At 46.9% G+C, this 22,399-nt stretch overlaps 1 protein-coding gene across 1 annotated transcript in view; it reads left to right on the forward strand.

Annotated features, from left to right (window-relative positions):
- Positions 1-19,199, forward strand: part of LOC147725225 (uncharacterized) — a 161,298-nt gene extending 142,099 nt beyond the window's left edge. The window contains exon 10 of the mRNA XM_086918212.1: positions 18,298-19,199. Within this exon, the coding sequence (XP_086774338.1) occupies positions 18,298-19,199 (902 nt within the window). The remainder of the gene's footprint in view (positions 1-18,297) is intronic.
- Positions 19,200-22,399: the final 3,200 nt, after the last annotated feature.

Here is a 22,399-nt window from a genome sequence, read left to right on the forward strand (position 1 = left end):
GTGAAAGTGAGGGACAAGCCTGTCCCAAGTCTTGTTCTGGCCTAGGTGTCCTGCTAAAGGAATATCATGGGCCAAGGTGAGTAGGAAGCCCCTAAATTGCAGAGGTATAACCAACCTCCTGGTAGCACCAGGCTTGGGGTCTCTAGCCTCTGAATAAAGGAGTCCATCGTCCCAATATACTTTATGGGCACCTTGAGCATTCCCAGCAGCCTCAGCAGCAGCCTGCTGTCTGAGGGGTTCAAGAGAAGGACAGGTTAACTGAGCCTGCCCCAAGTCTGCCCTAGAAGGTCCCCCTGTCCCCAGAAACTCAACCTGATCAGGTTCAAGTTCTTCAGGGACAGTTCCTTCAGGGGTCTCTAGATCAGTTTCCTGTGAAGCCTGATCCTCACTTGTAGGCAGTTGGGAAGGCACAGCCTTAACCCTCCTGTTCTTCTTCTTGGGAGGTACTTGGTCCATTGTTCCAGGATCCAAGACCTGAGGTTCAGAGAGGCACTTTTTGGCCTGTGACCTGGTCACAGCAAGGACATGTGATGATATCCCTAACATCTCTGCATGAGTCCTGTACTCAACTTCTGACCATAGAGAGTTCTCCAGGTCATTGCCCAACAAACATTCTACTGGGAGATCAGCACTAACCACAACTTTCTTTAGGCCAGTTACCCCTCCCCAGGAAAAGTTAACAAGTGCCACACTATGTGTAGTAGTGACATTGCTGGCATTGGTCACCAGGTAATCATCGCCTGGCATGTACTGTCCAGGGTCCACAAAGTTAGGTGTCACCATAGTGACACTGGCACATGTGTCCCTGTAAGCTTGAGCCACTTTGTTGTTAATCAAAGGTGTCTGTCTGTATTTGCCCAGGTTACTGGGACTTATGTCAGGGGTCAAATCTATGTCCCCTTCACAAACCAGAACAGCCTGTGTAAGGGTTCTGACTAGGTCAGAATCTCCTTCAGTTCCCAAAGTGATTCCCACTAAACCCTTGGCTTGAGGACCAACACTGCTAACTGTACTAGTGGGTGCAGGTGCCTTAGGGGCTGCAGTGTTGGGGGCTCCACCCTTTTTACACTCACTTGTCCAGTGAGAGGTGTTCTTACAAGTTTTACACCAGGGTTTCTTCTGACCTTCTTTCTTCTTCTTCTTGGAAGTTTGGGACCCACCCTCTGTCTCAGTTTGGGGCCCTGTTGAAGACTTCTGGTCTTTAGCTTTCTGCTCCCCACCCTTCTGGTCTGTTTTCTTCTGGTCACCACCCTGGTTCTGGTTCTGGTTCTTTTGCTTAACTCTGGTTCTTACCCATTTATCTGCCCTCTTTCCCAATTCTTGGGGAGAGGTCAAATCTGAGTCAACCAAATGTTGATGCAACTGCTGGTTCTGACAATTATTTAAAATTTGTTCTCTCATCAGCAAATTGTACAATCCTTCATAGTCTGTAACCTTGCTTCCCAGCAACCATCCCTCCAGAGCCTTAGTGGCACACTCAACAAATTCAGACCAGTCCTGAGTCTGTGTCTTCTGGGTATCTCTGAACATTAACCTGTACTGTTCAGTGGTTAAGCCTAACCCATCAATCAGAGCACTCTTCAGGACCAGGTAGTTTCTAGAATCCCCATCACTAACTGTGAGGAGTCTGTCTCGGCCTCTACCTTCAAAGGAGAGCCACAAGATTGCTGCCCACTGCTCCTGAGGGATCTGCTGTACTCTGCAGGCTCTCTCCATTGCAGTAATCCATTTATGGATGTCATCCCCAGCTTTGTAGGGGGGCACAATCTTACTCAGGTTTCTATTATCAAAAGACCTGTCTTTATCCTTGTGGATATTGCTGCCACCAGTGGGTTCTATTACCCCACTCTCTCTAGGCTGTCTTGCTCTAGCAAGTTTCTCCTTAGCCAGGGCAACCTCTAACTCTTGCCTCTGGATCCTAAGCTCAGCCTCTCTCATCTTGGCCTCATGTTCCCTTCTCTGAGGGCTAGTCATCTCCTTTCTGGAGTGACCATGAGAGCCTCTAGAGACATGGGAGGTGTTGGATTCACCTGAGTGATGCCTTCTCCTCCTATGGCCCTGGTTAAGTCCACCTGGGGGTCTGAATGGGTTGTTACCTGATTCATTCCCAAGTTGACTTAAGTTAGCCTGGTTCAGTCTACTGACCAGCACCTGACTATCTCTGTCATCATCTGACTCACTGCTTTCCACCTCCTCCTCCTCTTCTTCTTCCTCTTCCTCTACATCTACTTGAGGAGCTCCAGTGGTGGAGGCTTCCTCATCTACTAGGATGATAGGGGTAGGGGTGTCTACAGTGTCATCCTCTGAAGGATGGCCTCCTTCAGCATTCCCTGTGGGGTTTGCTTTAGAGGTCTTTAGAGCTTCAGACTGATCCAAAAGCTCTCTTAGGTGGTCTGCAGTAGGGGAAGGCCCTGTCTTCAGACCCCTTAAGACACAAAGCTGTCTTAGTTCCTTAAAAGGAAAAATAGCAAACTGGGATGGTGCCCTTGGAGGGTCACTCTCAACAGGAGTAAGTCCACTGGACCCCTCTGTTCCAGACATTGCTCTAGTGTGGGTGGATGTGTTGCAATCTACCTACACTGGTGTTTACCTACTAAACCTATCTAGTGGTTGTAGCTAGGGTGTGCTACTCCCTTTGCTCTACAACAACTAAGTTCAGTAGAACTTAAGTATACTAGTCTTGTTTTATATGTACCTAGCAGGTACCTGTATGATCTTTCAAATGATAATCTCAAAGATTGTAATGGTAAAACAACAGCAAGCTCAGATCCCAATCCGCTGCTCACCAATGTGAGAAGTTGGCCTGGTATATAATGCTCACTAATTCTAGTGATCACTTTGTACCATGCCAAGCAACCCTTATGATGATGGTTGTAATTCAACCTTGTAGACCAGTTATCCTAGTGGTAACGTGGACAAAGCAGTCTTAGGCTAAACTCTGAAAGGCATGTGAAGCCAGCTGTTATACCATACACAACCCCCTTGAATACCAAATGAAAGGGACACCACACAGATATATATTGAAAATATATATTGATTTATTAACTATAAAAATCCCCTGGACTCTTTATGAGCACAGAAGCACAAGCGTAAAATCACAAGACAGTTTAAAATACACAAAAGTTGCACAATATGGATGAGCCCTAGGGGCCACCTAAACCATATACTAAATAAGTGGTATAAGGGATACCAGGAGGAAAGTGAAGAGGCCTAGGGCCTTGGGAATCGCTGGAGCTATTCGAGACTGGAGTTAACTAAGTCGGGAAAGGCCCACGGGACTCGGGTGCAGTGTCCAAAGTGCACGCACTTCTCAATACAAAGTCTATGGTGCGTAAAAAGCACAAAGTTAGAAAGTTAGGAACCTTCCGAGTGACCTACGGAGCTGAAACTTAAAACACAGGCCCTTGGGATGTGTACCAGTGCAGGAGCACCGGCGGAGCTGAGTTACCTCACCCACAGGAAGCGGGTGCACAGGGTCGAAGATGTGTCGGGTTTCGTCACGCTGGTCGATGGTGCTTGGAGCAGGAGATGCTGCAGGCGGCTCGATGAGAAGAGTTCCGGTGGATCCAAGGGTGGATCTGTAGATGTGAAGACCTGAAAGCAGAGGGGACAGTGTTCAAAGTCACTAGCCAGTGACTGCCGTGGAACCAGAGTGGAACCAGGTGATGTCGGGTGCAAACAGGCGTTGTCGGGTAGCTTCTTTCCGCAGCCACGTGGATACCCGGGGTCGAGGACGTCCAGGAGTCGGTCACGAGCTGTCCCACGTAGGCTTCTCGCTGTTGGCGGTGTCGGCGACCTGATCGGAGCAAACAGGCCTTGGCAAATGCAAGCCACGCAGAAGTTGAAAGATGCTGTTCACTCGGACCAGCAAGGTCAGAGCGGGTGCTCCTTTTCACAGGAGCTTGGGTAGGTCTGGAGCAACCAGACCTGCTGTTTAAATCTTCGGGTTCGTCGCCAAGATGGCCGCTGGCCGCGTGGCTAGTGGCCGGGATGGCGCGTCGAGTGGCACAATGCAAAAGGGCCCCACGCAGATCGTGGAGATGCTGGAGGGCTGATCTTCGGTGCAAGGGCTGCTCGGTGGTGGGGGTTCTCAATCCCCAAAGCACAACGTCGAGGATGCCTCAGAAGCTGCGCAGTCAGCTTTTCGAGTGTCTTCCAAGAGGTCCGGTCCCACGTCGCTCAGTGCCTCCACGGGTCCCTTCTTCGCAGGGACTGTGGATCGGGCTCTGAGAAGTCTGGGAGTCTGGTTCTTGTCGGGCTCTGGGCTCGGGCTCCGGCGGGAGGCGGCGGCAAAGCAGACGTCGAGTCGCTGGTTGGTACCTGTGTTCACAGGGTGGTCACTCCTTGGCCACAAGGGAGATTCTTCTTCAGTCTTCTGTGCAGCAGAATGTCGAAGTCCAGTCTTCTTCTTAGTTTAAGTTGATTTCGGGATGATCTGCTGTGCAATGGCACTGCTCCCCCTCTTATTCCAATCTAGGGGGTGGATCACCTACTAGGTCCCTCCTCTGGGAGGAACCAGGAAGGGGGGCGGTTACACCCCCTTTCCTTTGTCCAGCTCCGCGCCAGGACTGGGGCTGGAAGGCCCCAGAACCGGTTTGGGCTGGCCTATGCACGGGGACACCTTGTGTGCCCCGGGCATGTCTGATTCTTTTCAGCCCTGTCCTACCTAATACACAAAATCCTGTCTGGGGTGGTGCTCGCACCTCCCAAGGCAGGAAACCCTTTGTCCAGGCCACCATCTGCCGAGTTTCGGTCAGCAGCAGGAGGCCAGACTTGTGTCTGTGGTGGCAGCGTCCATTTTGTGAAGCTGAGGCTCTGTTTAACTTTAACCGGGGTTAAGGCTACACACATGTCGTGTCCCTCTAGAAGGGTGGAATGCTATCCCCGTCGCCAGAACTGGCGAGGGGATAGTATTCCAATTCGTATGACACCTTACTCGACATGTTTTGATAAAGCCAAACCAAAGATAGCATTTAACCGCGAGGATTATAATGCACTTAAGAGTATATGGTATGGCAATATCCCGGAACAGCTTAGGGAGTGGTTCCCGACAGCTGCAGACAGGCTCAGCTCATGCTAGAGCACCATCTCACATATTTCCAAGCACTCTGCCTCCAGGATTGCTGAGGCCTTCCATAGGAGTGGCTGATAGGAACATATGTGTCCAGTTTAGGGTTAGGCACAGACATACTGTACCTAAGTAAGAGGTGGTTACACCGACTTACCCCAGCTGAGTGATCAGCCAGTTGTGTCACAGATGGAGGCCAGGCCAGGGGTGGCACAATACGTGCTGCAGCCCCTGGTAGGCCTTGGATACACCTATGCCCTGGGCACCTAGGGTGCACTATTACAGGGGCTCATAAGGTGAACCAGTTCCAATTCGTAATGCACCTAGAGTGCATGGGCATCAATTTAGAGAGAGAACAGCAGGCTGTGGGTCTGATTAGCAGGCCCACAGCCACATTAAGTCAGAAACCAGTGAAGCAAAAAGCAAAAATTTGGGGTGACCATAGGATAGCAGACCCTACTCTCCTACACTTGTCTTCAGCCCTTTGTTGTGCTTCACCTCCTCTAAACATTTGAAGTCAAGAGTCTCTACTGTGCTCTTTTTTAGCGTCTAGATACATGCAGCTTGAACTGTCTGTTGAAAGCGCTAAGGAGATCAATGCAGGGCCTCAGTATATCGAGGATGGTTACACTCTGCTACTGATGATGTTGTTGATGATGTGGGTGGATAATCTTGTTCTTATAGTCATTTTATATTTCACAATATCACATGCATGAAGAACCCTGTGGATCTACCAAGTGCCTAGGGATTGTGTTACATGCACACATTCATTTAGGCCTCATGTGACATCAAAATATTGTGAGTCATGTGTTTGGATTTGCCAATGCTTGTTTGTTATATGTCTTTGCTTGGCCATTGTCTCAGTCCTGTCGTGTTAATGGCACCAGGTCAAATATATGTTACCTAACATTTGTGATTCCCTTGTTATTGTATGGATCATTTATGTCTCCTTCTAACTCAAATGGTCCAATCCAGTGGCACTTTATCACACGCCTAGCTGGCACTTTATCCTTTCCGTGATCTTCATTATCAAAACCTCTTGAACAGTCGCCTTCTACTCAGAATTGTTTTCATTATCAATCCTTTTCGCAACTAGAAAATCAGATTGTCTCTTTTCAATTCCGGTTTCTCTATTTCTCGAAATCAAACAATGTGCAATCCTTTTCTGACCTCCACTGTCCCACACTCCATTAAGAACACAACCAGCAAAATAAATACTATATGCACTAACTACAAATTCCTTAACTCTTGCAACACACCTATAACTGGCATCTCTCCTAGACATATTGCCAATGGCATTCGTGCCTCCTGCTTACTAAAAATGATCTGCCTGACATCCTTTGAAACCACATAGCAATGCCAATGACAATGGAACACTTCCATGTACATCATCAAAATCTACCACATAACGCTATTTTCTGGCAAATGCTAACACTTAGGACCTTTTTTTTATAACTTTGGCAGTCCCGTGTAACACCGTATTGGAGAAGACAGCCCGAGAATGGAGTACTCGTCAGCTGACCGCATTATTAAAAGTTGAGTACATCGCCATGGTGAAGACCGCAGCTGGATCAACAAGATGGCCAGCAGACCGATGTTTTTACGATCGGGGAAGGGCATCCGCCATAGGGCAGAACTGAGGAGCTGCACAGATGAGCATATTACAAGTTGCCTGTTCCATGGGCGGACCGTGGCAGTCCCACCGCCTGCTACAACATGGTGATGATAAAGGATTTGTGGTGTCTACTCAACCCTTTCTTATTCTTCTAGGCAGACTTCAAACTGGATCCCTTTCTCCATCCCTGCTCCCCCCTCCCATATAGCAGGATCCTCCTCCCAAGGAATATGACCCTGTTTTTGATGATCTACAGTTAAGTCATTTATGGGCTGATCCCCGGTAATGAATATATGATATTTTTCCACATGTATCATGCATATGTGTGCATTCTACACATATGCAGTCGAAATGCACACACAGGCAACTATATATTTGGAAAAGTACTCACCACTGCTGCAAGATCCTTGCCTCCACATCACTGAAGCAGGCGTAAGGAGTGATGCAGCACAATAGGAACAGGCATTCCTGAGCATTGCTAGAGTTGCTTCTTGCTTGCGAAATGACTCCAGCAATGCGTTACCTTTACGCCATCTGATGCATGACGCATCTGTAAATCCTTAAGCCATGGTGCGCCACATTGTAAATGCGATGCATCCATGGTGGTGAAGACTGTGGACATTTGAGATTGTCTAGGGTATACAGAAAAAACAAATGAATATTAACCTTTTGCATGCTCATGACGAGCTCAGCTCGCCATGAACTACAGTGCTCCCGTGCCATTAGAACGCTCGCACGCTAGGATAATTCCCCTGCTGTGCTGAACGTTCTATTGAAATGGGTGTGGCAATGACGAGCTCAGCTCGTCATGAGCACAGGAGCACTGAAGCTCATGACGAGCTAAGCTCGTCATGAGCACCGGGGTGCTGTGCGCGCCCCGCCCCCCAGCACGCCAGGAAAATTACCCCAGCAGCCAAGGGGTTAAGAATTTGTTTACCCCAGGTTCTAAACAAGGGAGTGTTGAAGCCATTTCCTGAAATTTAGAATTTTGCACACCCTGATCCTTTTATTGCACTGCATATTTAAAACCAATGATGGAAACCTTATGGCTTTCAAATCAAATCAAATCATCTTTATTCGGTTTTCATTGTTTTTGAAAGACCATAAAAGTTCATAAAAATACATCAATTTCATATTCATATATAAAAACACCCTTTAAAAGCATAATAAAAGTTCACGTTTTTAGGTTTCAAGTATTAAAAACTATTTTTTGCCAGTGTTGAAATACACATGAAAGAGTTAGAACCGTTTATCACAGATTGGTACGATGTCTAACACAGAATTTAAGAAAGTGTACTATAGATTTTGTCATAGGTTCATTTTCCAAAAACTGTAAGGCCAGGTATGCTGGGCGACACTGACGCAACTTCAGAACCTTCAAAAGTGGTACTATCCAGCGCCTACGTGGTGAGACATAGAACTTACAGAAAAAAAGTATGTGAATTGTGGATTGTAAGGAAGTAAAATCACAGGGGCTAGGGGAAAGATTCACAGACCAATCGTTTTGGGAAGGGAAGGAAATCATACGATGAAACATGTTAAACCTAAAACGGGTCAACAAAAATCTACCATAATGATTTAAGTTAAATTGTAAGTATGGTATGGTTCCTTCGACACCGCCACCTTCCCTGAGAGCTGGAAACACGCCAAACTCAGCGCTCTCCTCAAGAAACCAACAGCGGACCCCACCGAACTCAAGAACTACCGCCCCATCTCGCTCCTCCCGTTTCCAGCCAAAGTCATCGAGAAGACCGTCAACAAGCAGATGGCCGCCTTCCTCGAGACGAACGGATCCCTCGACCCCTCACAGTCAGGCTTCCGAGCCAATCACAGCACCGAGACCGCCCTCATCGCCGCCACCGATGACATCCGAGCCCTGATGGACAATGGAGAAACAGCGGCCCTCATCCTCCTAGACCTCTCCGCGGCATTCGACACTGTCTGCCACCGCACCCTAGTACAGCGCCTCAGCAACGTCGGAATCCAGGACAAGGCGCTGGAATGGATCATCTCCTTCCTCGACGGAAGAACACAGAGAGTCCGCCTACCACCGTACAAGTCAGAGGCCTCCGAAGTCATCTGCGGCGTCCCTCAAGGGTCATCTCTGAGCCCCACCCTCTTCAACGTTTACATGAGCCCCCTCGCGGCCATCGTACGCAAACACAACCTCAGCATAATCTCCTACGCCGACGACACCCAGCTGATCCTCTCCCTGACCAACGACCCCGCCTCCGCCAGAGCCAACCTGCACGAAGGGATGAAAGAGGTAGCCGAGTGGATGACGACCAGCCGCCTGAAACTGAACTCTGACAAGACGGAGGTCCTCATCCTGGGCTCTTCACCCTCCGCCTGGGACGACTCCTGGTGGCCTCCTGCCCTGGGCACCGCACCCAAACCAACAGACCATGCACGCAACCTGGGCTTCATCCTGGACTCCTCCCTCTCCATGACCAGGCAAGTCAACAACGTCTCCTCGGCGTGCTTCAACATCCTACGCATGCTACGAAAGATCTTCTGGTGGATCCCCTCCGAGACCAGGAAGACCGTCACCCAGGCCCTCGTCACCAGCCGACTGGACTACGGCAACGCCCTCTACGCCGGTACCACCGCCAAGCTCCAGAAGAGACTCCAGCGGATCCAGAACGCCTCAGCCAGACTCATCCTCGACATCCCACGAACCAGCCACATCACCGGACATCTGAGAGACCTCCACTGGCTCCCCGTCAACAAAAGAATCACCTTCCGCCTCCTCACCCACGCACACAAAGCCCTACACGACCAGGGTCCGAGCTACCTCAACAGCCGAATCAACTTCTACGCTCCCAATCGCCACCTCCGATCAGCCAACCACGCCCTTGCCGCCGTCCCCCGCATCCGAAGAGCGACTACGGGAGGAAGGTCCTTCTCCTACCTGGCCGCCAAGACCTGGAACTCCCTTCCGACCGACCTGCGCCTGACCCAAGACCACCTCTCCTTCAGGAAGAAGCTGAAGACCTGGCTGTTCGAGCAGTAGCGGCACCCCCCCCCCCCCCCAGCGCCTTGAGACCCTACGGGTAGTTAGCGCGCTATATAAGTGTCACTGATTGATTGATTGATTGGTTGGATAGTGGGAACGAGTTGTATTAATAAACATTGCTGTACAGTTGGTTTCCCTATTTCATTTAACAGACGCAGTTGGGACAAATGCGATAGGCATGCTATTTTTAGATCTTTTTTTGAAAGGTCCAATACTGATCGGGGGTCGTCAAAGAATCTTGCATATCCAATATCTGTAAGAAATGTTTTGACGTAGACCAGCCACCTGATCTTCCCCATATTTGTAAGTTTCATACAGTCTTGGACAATTGTTCTCGTAAGGTGACATTTTTCCGTTGCCCAAATCCTTCGCCATAGCATGACTGGTTGGATTTTAATAATGTCCTAAATATAGTCCAGTCCTAATTCAAGGTAGCAGCCATATGTTGTGGTACTTTTTGGGACTCCCAACAAGAACCTTAAAAATGAGTTTTCAATTTTTTGGAGCTGATCTACATTTTCCCCCCCCCAGACCCCTGCTCCATAAATCGCGATACTGAGACATTTTGCATTATATATTTTAAGCATTTCAGTCGGGGGTCTCTTGCCTAACCGAAGTGCAAAAGCCTTCAGTGCACCAACGGCCCTTAAAAAAGCCAATTTACGGGAGTTGACGGCTTCCCTCCATTTAAAAGCTCCGTCAATTAAAATCCCTAGATAGGGATATGTTTCCGTTCTTTCGCAGGGGGGATTTGTCAACATACATTTTCTTGGGTTGTTTACGCTTTGTGCCAGCATGCTTTACGTACGTCTTTTTTATATTTACTCTGAGATTCAGGCTGGCCATAAACGAGCAATACTTGTTCAAAATCCGTTGGAGCTGGACTGGGGTTCTGGCTAGAATCACTGCATCGTTGGCGTATAATAAAGCTGGTATATGCCGACGTCCGGCTGCGGGGAGATCTTCTGCACCCTCTAACATAGTGGCCTCCAACCCATTAGTATACAAGGTGAATAGGAAAGGGGCCAGCACACACCCTTGTCTGACCCCCTTCTCCATCAGAAAACTATCGGTTAGTTGGCCTCCAGTCCCAAATCGCACTCTTCCCGTTGCCCCTGAATATAGTTTGCGAAGAAATTCGACTATTGGGGGGTCAATTCCCATTTGCAGCATGATTGTCCATAATCTTGAGTGTACAACGCAGTCGAACGCTGCTGTTAGGTCCACGTACACCATGTGTAGAGAAGAGCTTTTTGCCTCTACATACTTTCCGGCCAGTAGTGTCAAGTTGAGGGCCTGGTCCACCGTACTCAATCCTGCCCTGAACCCGTATTGCAGATCAGAGATTGTCTTGTGATCGTTCGTCCAGTCCTGGAGCTGGTCGAGAAGAATACGGCCAACCATCTTCCCGAGTGAATCTAGGAGTGAAATGGGACGATAGCAGGCAGGGCTGTCTCTATCCCCCTTTTTAAAGATAGGAATCAATATTGAACACAACCAAGAATCGACCAAGCCAATCTCTTTAGCCGCATTCAATACGTTGGTAAGTAGTGGGGACCACAAATCTGGGTTATATTTAAAAAGGTCCACGGGGACCAAATCTGGTCCTGGTGCCTTTCCGGATTTAGCGGTTTTTATTGCCTTCTCTATCTCTTTTAGTGTAAAGTGAAGGGCTAGTGGGTATTTCACTGGACTCATGGATTCTAGATGTTCTGATTCACGAACTTTTCTCCAGCTAAAAACCTCTGAGAAGTATTGCACCCATTCCCCTGCATCGATTGCGACGTCTAGAGATGGTGCATCTAGTTTATCTGTTAAAAAGGGGGATTTCACGATCTGCCAAAAGGCTGTACTATCCTTTAGGATGCTACTTCTCTGTAGTTGGGCCCATAGATTAGCTTGTAATTCCTTTTTCCTGATTAGTAATGCGAGCGCATAGGCCTTCCTTAGTTTTATAATCTCCTCCCTGTCTCTCTCTGCTTTAGCTAGAGCCTTCTTTAGGTTGGTATGAGCTTTTGTACATTCTGTACTAAACCATCCCTTTCTAGTGCTCTTGTTTTGCTTACAATCCCTGGTTAGTTCTTTCCTAATATTTTCTACGATATCACCATAACTGGCCATGATCTCGATTGGGGTTGTAGAGGGATCTAAACATCTTTCTACCTCGTTTCTGCTTGATCGTACTATTTATTGTGGTTATGGGTTCCTGATCTAATTTGCCCCATTTTAATGTAAAACCATTTAGCCTGTCCAATGTTATTGTCTGTTGATGTAACAAGCTTAACTGGACCGTATCTCCCCCTTTCTGTGGTTTAGGTTCCTGTAGTATCATACTAATGGGGGAATGGTCACCAAGTGCTTTGTTAAGTACCTCGAAGATCTTGATGTTTGAAGCTTTATTGGTAGACACTAAAACATAATCTATCAGGCTTTTGAGACCCCTACCATGAAAGGTTGGCATAAATTTGGTTATATGTGTTTTTAGTTTATTGGTGAACCCGATATCTAGTTCAACCATCAACGCCTGCATATTGTTACCCTCAGATGTATGTGTAAAGTGGGTTAGACAGTTTCCATCTTCATCAGTGATCCCACAGTTAGGGGTATCGCTCTTGTTGCATAGATGGAGATTAAAATCTCCTCCCCAAACTACTGTGTGGAATTCCTTTGCATATTTTATTGCAAGATCATGTACCAGATGGGAAATCATGCTTAAAGCCCTGGTTAACTCAGATAGAGTCATATTGTTGTAGAAATTGATGATCGTGTAGACCTCTTGTCTAGTTCTACGTAGAATAATAAGCTGGTATTTCTGCTCTAACTTTAAGGGTATTATTTCGCAACAAGGCCAAAGATTTGAGACATATATTACTAGCCCTCCCTTGCTCCTACCTGCATTAGATCTTATAGCTGGGGAGAAGTATGTTTTGTAGCCCAGGAGATGTATAGGGTCATTAAGCCAAGTTTCCTGGAGGCAAATTAGGTTACTTAGATTTGCCAAGTGAAGGAAACTGTTTTCAGAGTATTTAGAGGCATAGACCTGCCACATTCCAAAATAATGACCTTAATTCAGATTTGGAGCTTGTGGTTATTGATACCACACTCTGGATGCTATTTTCTTCACGGTGACTTAACTGTACTTTGTGTTTTGATTTTAGGGTACTTCCCGGCACCTCTGAGCTATTTTGCGTGGGAAAGACGGTGCCGGTAGAAACCTCATGAGAGGCAGGGAGCTCACATGTTCGATCTACCATATTTGGGTGAGCAATTGGATTGTTTAATCCAATAGATCTTTTGACTAGAGTGCAACATCCCTCATACAGACATTTGTTTGTAGGGTTTTTTGATATACTTATGATTATATCTCCGGTGCTTAAATGTAAAATGTAAATGTATAGGCATTTATATAGCGCACTACTTACCCGTAGGGTCCCAAGGCGCTTCGACCGCTGCGAAACCCTTCCTGGCTTTCCTGAGAGATGGTCCCTTAATGGGTATATCCGGGGTGAGACCAGGCATCCCCGGCGGTCTGGTGGGGCCGTTAGTGAAGATGAGGCAAGCTAATGCCCAGAGTTGCCGAGTGTGATCGCTGATCAGAGTGGGCACCGAGGCGAGAGAATTATCGAGTCCGCTGACTGACCCTGGTCCAGAAACCTGCCGCACAGGGAATCGAACCCTGGTCCCGGGCCGTCCTCTGCTCTCGGGTCTGCCGCCTCTAACCAGTGAGCCACACTACTTCACTGCTTACTGGGCTAGTCATATCATGTTCCCTTTGTGGTGGTGGTCAATCATCCATCTCTAAACAGCTGTAACTGTTAAAGGTTGGTATTCCACCCCAAAGTTCCCTTTGTGTTTGTCCTCTCCTACCATTAGTTTTCCAATCGGGCCAATCTCTGTTTTCATGCCCCCATCCTCCCTGATTCCAACCCCTTCGCCCATTATCCGGCTGGTTCCAGGACCAGTTTGAGGACCAATTTGAGCCTTCAGGATAGTGGTGTATCGGGGGGTAGAAAAAGGATAGACATTTGGTGTTTATACCTCCATTCCTGTCCATTGTGTCCCAGGAGCAAATATAGTCCACTGCCTGAGGGTTTTCAAAGTTAACTATAACACAGTCACCTGGGATTGTTTTTTGTTGGTGTCCTATCCATGGAACCCTTCGTGCTGTGGTAATTCTGGTGACATAGTTTTGCGGGTTTGGTCAGTTATCATTCAACCAATGGCGAACTTTATTTAATAGGGATCAGGTCGGTTCCTCTGTGTCATGACTCAGTTCAGGCACCCCTGTCAAGATAACTACAAATGGGGTTGCTTCAGGGGGGAGGTTTATGGGCTTAGACCATCCTTTCTTTATCCGTTCTCCATGAGTATTGTATCTCTGTGGCTGTTCATGATGTGGAGTATTTATTGGGATTGGCTTCGGAGGGATGGGTATTGAAAGTGGGTTTTTCTGTATGTCTGGGACTTTTTTAGGGAGCTTTTGGGGAGACTTAGTTTTTGGAGTTGGAGTTTTTGGAGTTGCATGGCCCTTAGTTGAATTTTTGACAATTTCTCCTATCTTAGTAGTCGGGGTGTTACTTATAGTAGTAACATTTTTAGAAGATTGTCCTGGCATATTGTTAATATTTTTTTTTTGGGGTCTCCCATATTTGTCGACCCTGAGTTCTTTAGATTTGCAGGGTTTTTTAGAGTGGCGGCCAATACTGCTATTCGCTTCTCTATGATTTCCAGACTCCTTTGGATGGGCTGTAGCTGTTGCTTTATTAGTTCAGCTATCCGAACCATCAGATGCTGATCTGTTTCGCCTATTTTACATCTTTCGTCCAGGTCAGGGTCTAGGTCTTCCTTATGGGTGCTGTCATCATTACTTTTATTCGCGCTGAGATCCACGACGGAGGGATGGGAAGTAGTGGCACTGTCATCTGCTCTAGCTTTGTTAGAAATATTGTTTTTCTGCCTTTGTTCATTTGCTTTGTTTTTCTCTCTCTGGTTCTTAGGACGTGGCGTGTGTTGTAACTTTCTTATTTTTGGAGCTTTAATGTCTTTCAGATTTTTTTTACTTGTGCTCTTCTGTTTCGGAATTGCTCCCTCCCTTAGCCCCCTTTGTTCATTCTGGTCGAGGTCGTTGTCCTGTAGGGGCGGACTCGAGAAAATATCAGGCGTTTTTTCAAGCGCCTGAGTCAATTGCGAGTCCAGCAATGACAGAGACGCGGACAAATCGACCAGGTTTGGGATGCCATGGATATCTGCGTGCACTTCCAGAGCAGCTGCCTTCTCCGGTTGAATTAGAGGTGTTTGCGCTAGTATCAGGGGTCCTAATGACGATCGCCTTGCTTGTGCCAGTTCATATGATACTCGGCGATCTAGTAGTATTATACCCTGATCAATAGTTTGGTTAGCTTTAGTAATGAAATGGTCAATAGGACCAACATTTTAAGCCATGTTTTGGAGTGTTTTACTTCTAGTGCCTCTCGGCAACATTTAATATAGGGGAAAGTGATTGAAGAGTAGTAGAAAGGCAGGTGATGGCCAGCTGTAATCTCGCGTATTTTTTAGTGTATGGTAACAGTCTGACTAAACAAGGTGGATGTAACAGAAATATGTCAGGCAGCATAAGGGGATTACCTTGTATGCGCTGTTAGAGGGGGGCCCAGTCCAGTCTCTTCCGGGCTGTGACGGGATAGGACGGGCCCGCCCTTGGCCCGGGCTTCATTCGGCTTCCCGTTAGATGGTGCTGGTGTCGTTTTTAAGTGCCTCCTGGCGCTTACAGCTGACACGGATCCCCAGTAGGGCTTCTGGGTATTGTAGTCCTGCCCCTCGCCGGTCTCCCCTCAGCGGCCCCCGCTCCAGTTGGTCAGAGAGCGGCAGATCAGCGGGAGACTGGCGGGCGGGTCCGCGGGAAGCACTATTGGTCAGTAGTAGGTTGTGGGTTCAGCAGGCTACGGCAACAACACAGGCAAAGAAGAGTTCCCACCCTCAATAGTGCTGGTGTCGTTTCTAAGCGCCTCCTGGCGCTTACAGCTGACGCGGATCCTTAGTAGGGCTTCTGGGTATTGTAGTCCTGCCCCTCGCCGGTCTCCACTCGGCGGCCCCCGCTCCAGTTGGTCAGAGAGCGGCAGAGCAGCGGGAGACTGGCGGGTGGGTTCGCGGGAAGCACTATTGGTCAGTAGTAGGTTGTGGGTTCAGCAGGCTACGGCAACAACACGGGCAAAGAAGAGTTCCCACCCTCAATAGTGCTGGTGTCATTTTTAAGCGCCTCCTGGTGCTTACAGCTGACGCGGATCCCCAGTAGGGCTTCTGGGTATTGTAGTCCTGCCCCTCGCCGGTCTCCACTCGGCGGCCCCCGCTCCAGTTGGTCAGAGAGCGGCAGAGCAGCGGGAGACTGGCGGGCGGGTCCGCGAGAAGCACTATTGGTCAGTAGTAGGTTGTGGGTTCAGCAGGCTACGGCAACAACACGGGAAAAGAAGAGTTCCCACCCTCAATAGTGCTGGTGTCGTTTTTAAGCGCCTCCTGGTGCTTACAGCTGACGCGGATCCCCAGTAGGGCCTCTGGGTATTGTAGTCCTGCCCCTCGCCGGTCTCCACTCGGCGGCCCCCGCTCCAGTTGGTCAGAGAGCGGCAGAGCAGCGGGAGACTGGCGGGTGGGTCCGCGGGAAGCACTATTGGTCAGTAGTAGGTTGTGGGTTCAGCAGGCTACGGCAACAACACGGGCAAAGAAGAGTAGTTGCCCTTATGGCTTTCATTTTCAAAAATGTAAAATTATCACTTGTAGATGAGGAAAACTGTCAAACATTTCTTCAAACCCCAAAATAATTTAAAAGTCTATAAGATGAAAAAGAATACACTGAAAAAGTAGAAGAACACCTGGTTCTAAAAGAATTTGACACAGTGGCCTATTTACACACTCAGATCTACCCAGGCAAAAACAGAGAGTCACACATATACACATTAGGAAACACAAACAAACCACATTCATATTGTATATATATCAAGAGATACCCATTCTACTTCCAGACATATAAACAGTCCCAAGCCACCTATATGTATGCCTGTACTCACATACATAGACTTTGATAAAAAATACTTAGTCATCAACACACATTAATGCACACTGACACCCAGTCTAACACCTGTGCATTGTAAGACTCACCTAAAAAAACAAATACTTACAGACACATATACCCTAGGAGACACCATACACTAAGCCATATATCGCTTGTACACTCTCACACAGACACCATCACACATACCCTTTAGGATACACAAAATCGATATCAAAGGAACAATCTTAGATGGATCACCTCGTTCTTCACCGGAAGAACCAGTAAATCTGTTTACCTCCATTTACCTCAGAGCCCAAGGAAATCATCTGCGGTGTCCCTAAGGGTTCATCTCTGAGTCCACATTCTTCAACACCTACATGACATCATCAGCCAACTTTGTCAGATCCCACAGGTTCAACATCATCTTAAATGCAGACGACACTCAACTTATCCTCTGCCTCTCCGGGAACCCCACCACCACCAGAGCCAGATTTCACAGCGGCATGATGAGCATCACAAACTGGTTGAGAGAGAACTGCCTTAAGCTCAACATGAAATAAACAGACGTATTGACCTTTTGCAAAATCTCCACCAACTGGAACACTTTGTGGTGGCCAGAGGAAATAGGACCAGCACCCTCCCAGTCTGATCACGCCAGGAAACTCGGCATCATAATTGATTGCAAGCTGTCTATTAAAATCCAAGGCCAACGTAGACTCATCAGCCAGCTTCTTCATTCCACTCATGCTACGGAAGATCTTCAAGTGGCTCCCCACTAAGACCAAATGCACTGGCACACAAGCCTTCATCACAAGCAGATTTAACTATGGTGTCTAGTATGGGATCCCTAAATGCTCCTCCATAGGCCTTCCAGAACATGGCAGCCAGACTCATTTTGAACCCCACCAACCCTGTTAGCACCACATCACCCCCCACCTCAAACAACTCTATTGGCTCCCAGTACAGAAGAGATGCCAATTGAAGCAAATAACCAACGCTTACAAGGCCCTTCACAACCTAGGACCAGGCAACAACAATCACTGCCTGAACTTCCACCAATCAGCCAGACAACTTTGATCCGCTGGGGAAATATTTGAAATAAAAAATATTTGAAATAAAAAAGACGCGGTGCACAGCCAAACTTTGTGTTGTCAAGAGTAGGCAGTTCTGTTTTGGTGACGGTAATAAACCATTTGACCTTTGGCCTCATGGTTGTTAACTCCTTGTTAGCAATATATCTGAGTGGGATTGGATTAGAATTAGCATGCTTAAGGCTGTTTATCATCTATGAATAGATTGCTGTTTGAAAAATAAGAAACAGAGATGGCCAATGGATTTATGTCCCTCAGTATCTGGAGTTGGGTCTCAAAAGCTACTAGGCATCAGAAAAGCATACTACTATGTAAATAAATTACAAAAAGAACAACCCCTTTAATACAATTATAGTTTAAATATAAAAATCTCATTAACAATGTTGTAAATGTACTGCTCCATTTAGCATTGATGGACCATTTATGGCTTCCATTTTTACTTATAAAATATCTGCTTCATTTTAGATGTGGAAAACTGCCAGAAGTGCCCTGACGACAAGTGGCCCAATGACAGGAAGGATGGCTGCATTCCCAAAACCATTGTTTTCCTCTCATACAGTGATGTCCTTGGTGGGACTTTGGTCTTCTCAGCTGTATCATTCTCTATCGCCACAGCTGCAGTGCTGGGAATCTTTATTAGACACCGAGACACACCGATAGTCAAGGCCAATAACCGGGATCTCAGCTACACACTCCTCGCTGCCCTAATGTTGGCCTTTCTCTGCTCCCTCCTATTTATTGGACGCCCCACAACATGGACCTGTCAGATCCAACAAGCTGCATTTGGGATTATTTTTACTATTGCTGTGTCTTGTGTTTTAGCAAAAACCATCACCGTTGTCATTGCCTTTAATGCCACCAGGCCTGGGAGCAGATTAAGCAGATGGCTGGGATCCCGGGTGTCCGGCTCTATTGTCCTCCTGTCTACACTGGGAGAAGTGACAATCTGTCTGTCTTGGCTATTCACCTCTCCACCTCACCCTGGCACTGACACACAGTCTGAGACTGGGAAGATAATCTTGCAGTGTGACCAGGGCTCTGTCACTGCCTTCTACAGTGTGATTGGATACATGGCCCTCTTGGCCTTTGCCAGCTTCATGGTGGCTTTTCTCGCCAGGGACCTCCCTGACCGATTCAACGAGGCCAAGCTCATCACATTCAGCATGCTGGTGTTCTGCAGCGTCTGGGTCTCCTTCATTCCTGCCTACCTCAGCACTAAAGGCCGCAACATGGTGGCCGTGGAAATCTTTGCCATCTTGGCTTCTAGCGCTGGACTGCTGGGCTGTATATTCTTTCCCAAATGTTATACCATTCTTAGGATGGATTGCAATAGCATAGAACGTTTAGTTCTGAAAGGCAATTTATAGTCACTGACGAAACATTTTCAAGTGGCGCTGCTAGCCACACCAGAATGGAGAGATATATATGAACACTTAATACTTACCTTTAAAACGTTTACAACGAATATGCCTTTACCATTTTTGCTTTTACAATGGAAAATAAATTGCTGTAAAGGCATGCTTGGTAAAGGTATATTTGTTGTAATGTCCTGCGTGGTGAAGGCATGCATGGTACAGACACATGCATGATAAAGCATGCATGATACAGACATGCGGGGTTCAGCAGTCATTGTAAAGGCTGATTTCCCTGCCACATACAGATATGTATATGGATGCTCTGCAATATATCTAGTTCTGCAAATCTCTCTGTGCATATACTTCTGAGTCTTCTTCATCATAACTGCTCAAGAGCAGAGCAGGAGCCTATGGACCAAGATGGCTTCTGTGGTATCGTGCTCCGCCATACCTGCCATCTTCAATTGATTTTTGTGAAGGTTGGGTACATTTTTCTGCAGCTTTCTGGAAGTCCAGTGAAACCACATTCAATCCTCTGCTGAGCGATCTTCCTTGAGGTATTTTCAGGTGTCAAGGATACTTGCAGTTTCTAAGATGTGGGATTGGTGAAAGATTTGTCTTTAAGGTCCTTCTCGGTTACAGTTCTTCCTCATTGCATTGCCCCTCTTAAAGGTATTGCTGCTGCAATGTGTGGACTTTGCTGGCTTTTATTCATTCTGCAAATAATATTTTGACTGATTCATTTTTTTACATGCTTTTTAGGAATTTTCCTTGACTTCAATGCTTTCTTTTTGATGATATATAGCTGCTTGTGCTCTTTAATGGCACACAATTATTGCTGATATTTCCTATAATAATATTTTCACTGGATCAAATAACAATCCCTAACATTAATGTGTTTTATATAATTTATGGACAAAATCAGTTGCATTCTATTCAAATAAAAGAAAACAAGTAGCCTCAACACCTCCTCTGAAGTCCATACTCATTGAAACACCAAAAATTTGGCTGCACAACAATCTTGAGCAAATAAAAGAAATCACAAAAAAATACTGACATGATAGGTCCTGATATTACACACATTCAGTGAGATATTACTACTCTCTCCTGAAAGTGCCTGATAATAAGATAAAATCAGAGATAATGCAGCAGCAATCAGCAAAATAACTCCTCTTCTAAGTCAAATAAAACCTTCCATTCCAAATTCACACATTTAGAGACAAAGGCCTGACTTAGAATTGGGGGGACGGGTTACTCCATCACAAACGTGGCTGATATCCGGTCCGCTGTATCATGATCTCCACAGGCTATGATGGATCGTAATTCGGAGGGCAGGATATCTATCATGTTCGTGTCGGAGTAACCCCCTCTGCCAAACCCTAAATCAGGCCCAAAGATTGAAGTAAAGAAAGACTCTTCAAATCCTCCCGGAGTAATATGTGCAAATTTCAACTGCAAATTGTTAGGTATGACTACAACCAACATTTAAGGGAAAGGGAAAAGCCATATACTATTTTAATTTCAATAAATCAGGAATGTTTTTGTTAATTACTTGTGTATCAAAAGAGCTCAAATTTAAATCCATGCCACACGGAGACCGATAGTCTATTAAGAAGATGTTATTAACACGTTTCTATTATAGTGTAAATTTCCTCAAATTACTACAGAAACCCTATTGTACTGCAGGAAATCTCTTTAGCAAATAACTTCATAAACTCAAGAAAAGTACCTGGCCCAGCTGGTATTTCTGCTGATTTACATAAAACATTTATTTGAGAAACAATGATTGTTTATTCTTTCAAAAAAGTGATTATTGCTGTTCTTCCCAAATGAGATAACAATCATACTTAAATCGCTAATTATCTAATAATATTGCACATACTATCGAGATTGTAATTGTATGATAAATTATTAGCTAACAGGTTAGTCCCAATATCAATCAATCAATCAATCAATTAATCAGGGGATTGTAAGAGTGCTACTCACCCGTGAGGGTCTCAAGGAGCTGGGGGGGGGGGGGTCCACAGTGCTGTGTAGCTGAAGAGCCAGGTCTTGAGGGTCGTCCTGAAGGGGTTCAGGGAGAGGGCTCGTCTGATGTCTGCTGGGAGCTCATTCCAGGATTTGGCTGCAATGTGAGAGAAGGATCTTCCCCCTTCCCTGGCCCTGCAGATGCACAGGGTTTTGGCTAGTATGAGGTTGGAAGATCGGAGGTTTCTATTGGGTACTTGGAAGTTTATTCTGTTGTTTAGGTATTTGGGTCCAGTGTTGTGTAGGCATTTGTAGGCATAGATGAGGATTTTGAAGAGGACTCTTAACTCCACAGGGAGCCTTCGTAGGTGTTGACTGATGTGTTTGTACCATTGGATGCCGAGGACGAGTCTGGCTGCGGTGTTCTAAATGATCTGGAGTTTGCGGAGTATGGACTTGTTTATGCTGGCGTAGAGTGGGTTTCCGTAGTCCAGTCTGCTGGTGATGAGTGCATGGGTGACCGTCTTCCTTGACTCGAGGGGGGATCCATTTGAAAGTCTTGTGGAGGATGCAGAGGGTGTTGAAGCAGCTGGAAGTGACATCATTGACCTGTTGGTTTATGGTGAGGGATGAGTCAAGTACGATGCTGAGGTTTCTGGCGTAGTCCGAGGGGGTCTGTGGGCTTCTGAGTGTGGTCGGCCACCAGCTGTTGTCCCATGCTGAAGGGGTGGTTCCGAGTACGAGGACTTTGTGCTTCTTGGCATTGAACTTTAGGCAGCTATTGGTCATCCAGACTGCGACGTCCTGCATTCCTTACTGGAAGTTGAGTCTGGCGGTGGTGGGGTCTTTGGTGAGGGAAAGCATGAACTGGGTGTCGTCTGCACAGGATACAATGGTGAGGCCATGTTGACGGAGGATGGCGGTGAGGGAGGCCATGTAGATGTTGAAGAGGGTCAGGCTTAGAGATGACCCCTGTGGGACTCCGCATGTGATTTCTGTGGGATTTGAGGGGAAGGGTGGCAGTCTAATTCTTTGACTTCTTCCGGTGAGGAATAATCAGATCCAGTGTAGGGCTGTTCATTGTAGGTCAGTGTTGTGTAGTCTGGCGACGAGTGTACAGTGGGAGACGGTGTCGAAGGCTGCTGATAGGTCAAGTAGAATAAGGGCTGCGGATAGGCGTTTGTCCAGGAGGGTTCATATGTTTTATGTGGCAGCGAGTATGGCGAGTATGGCAGACTCAATCC

The sequence above is a fragment of the Lissotriton vulgaris genome, chromosome 4_1, assembly GCF_964263255.1.
Source record: "Lissotriton vulgaris chromosome 4_1, aLisVul1.2, whole genome shotgun sequence".
Classification (NCBI taxonomy): Eukaryota; Metazoa; Chordata; class Amphibia; order Caudata; family Salamandridae; genus Lissotriton; species Lissotriton vulgaris.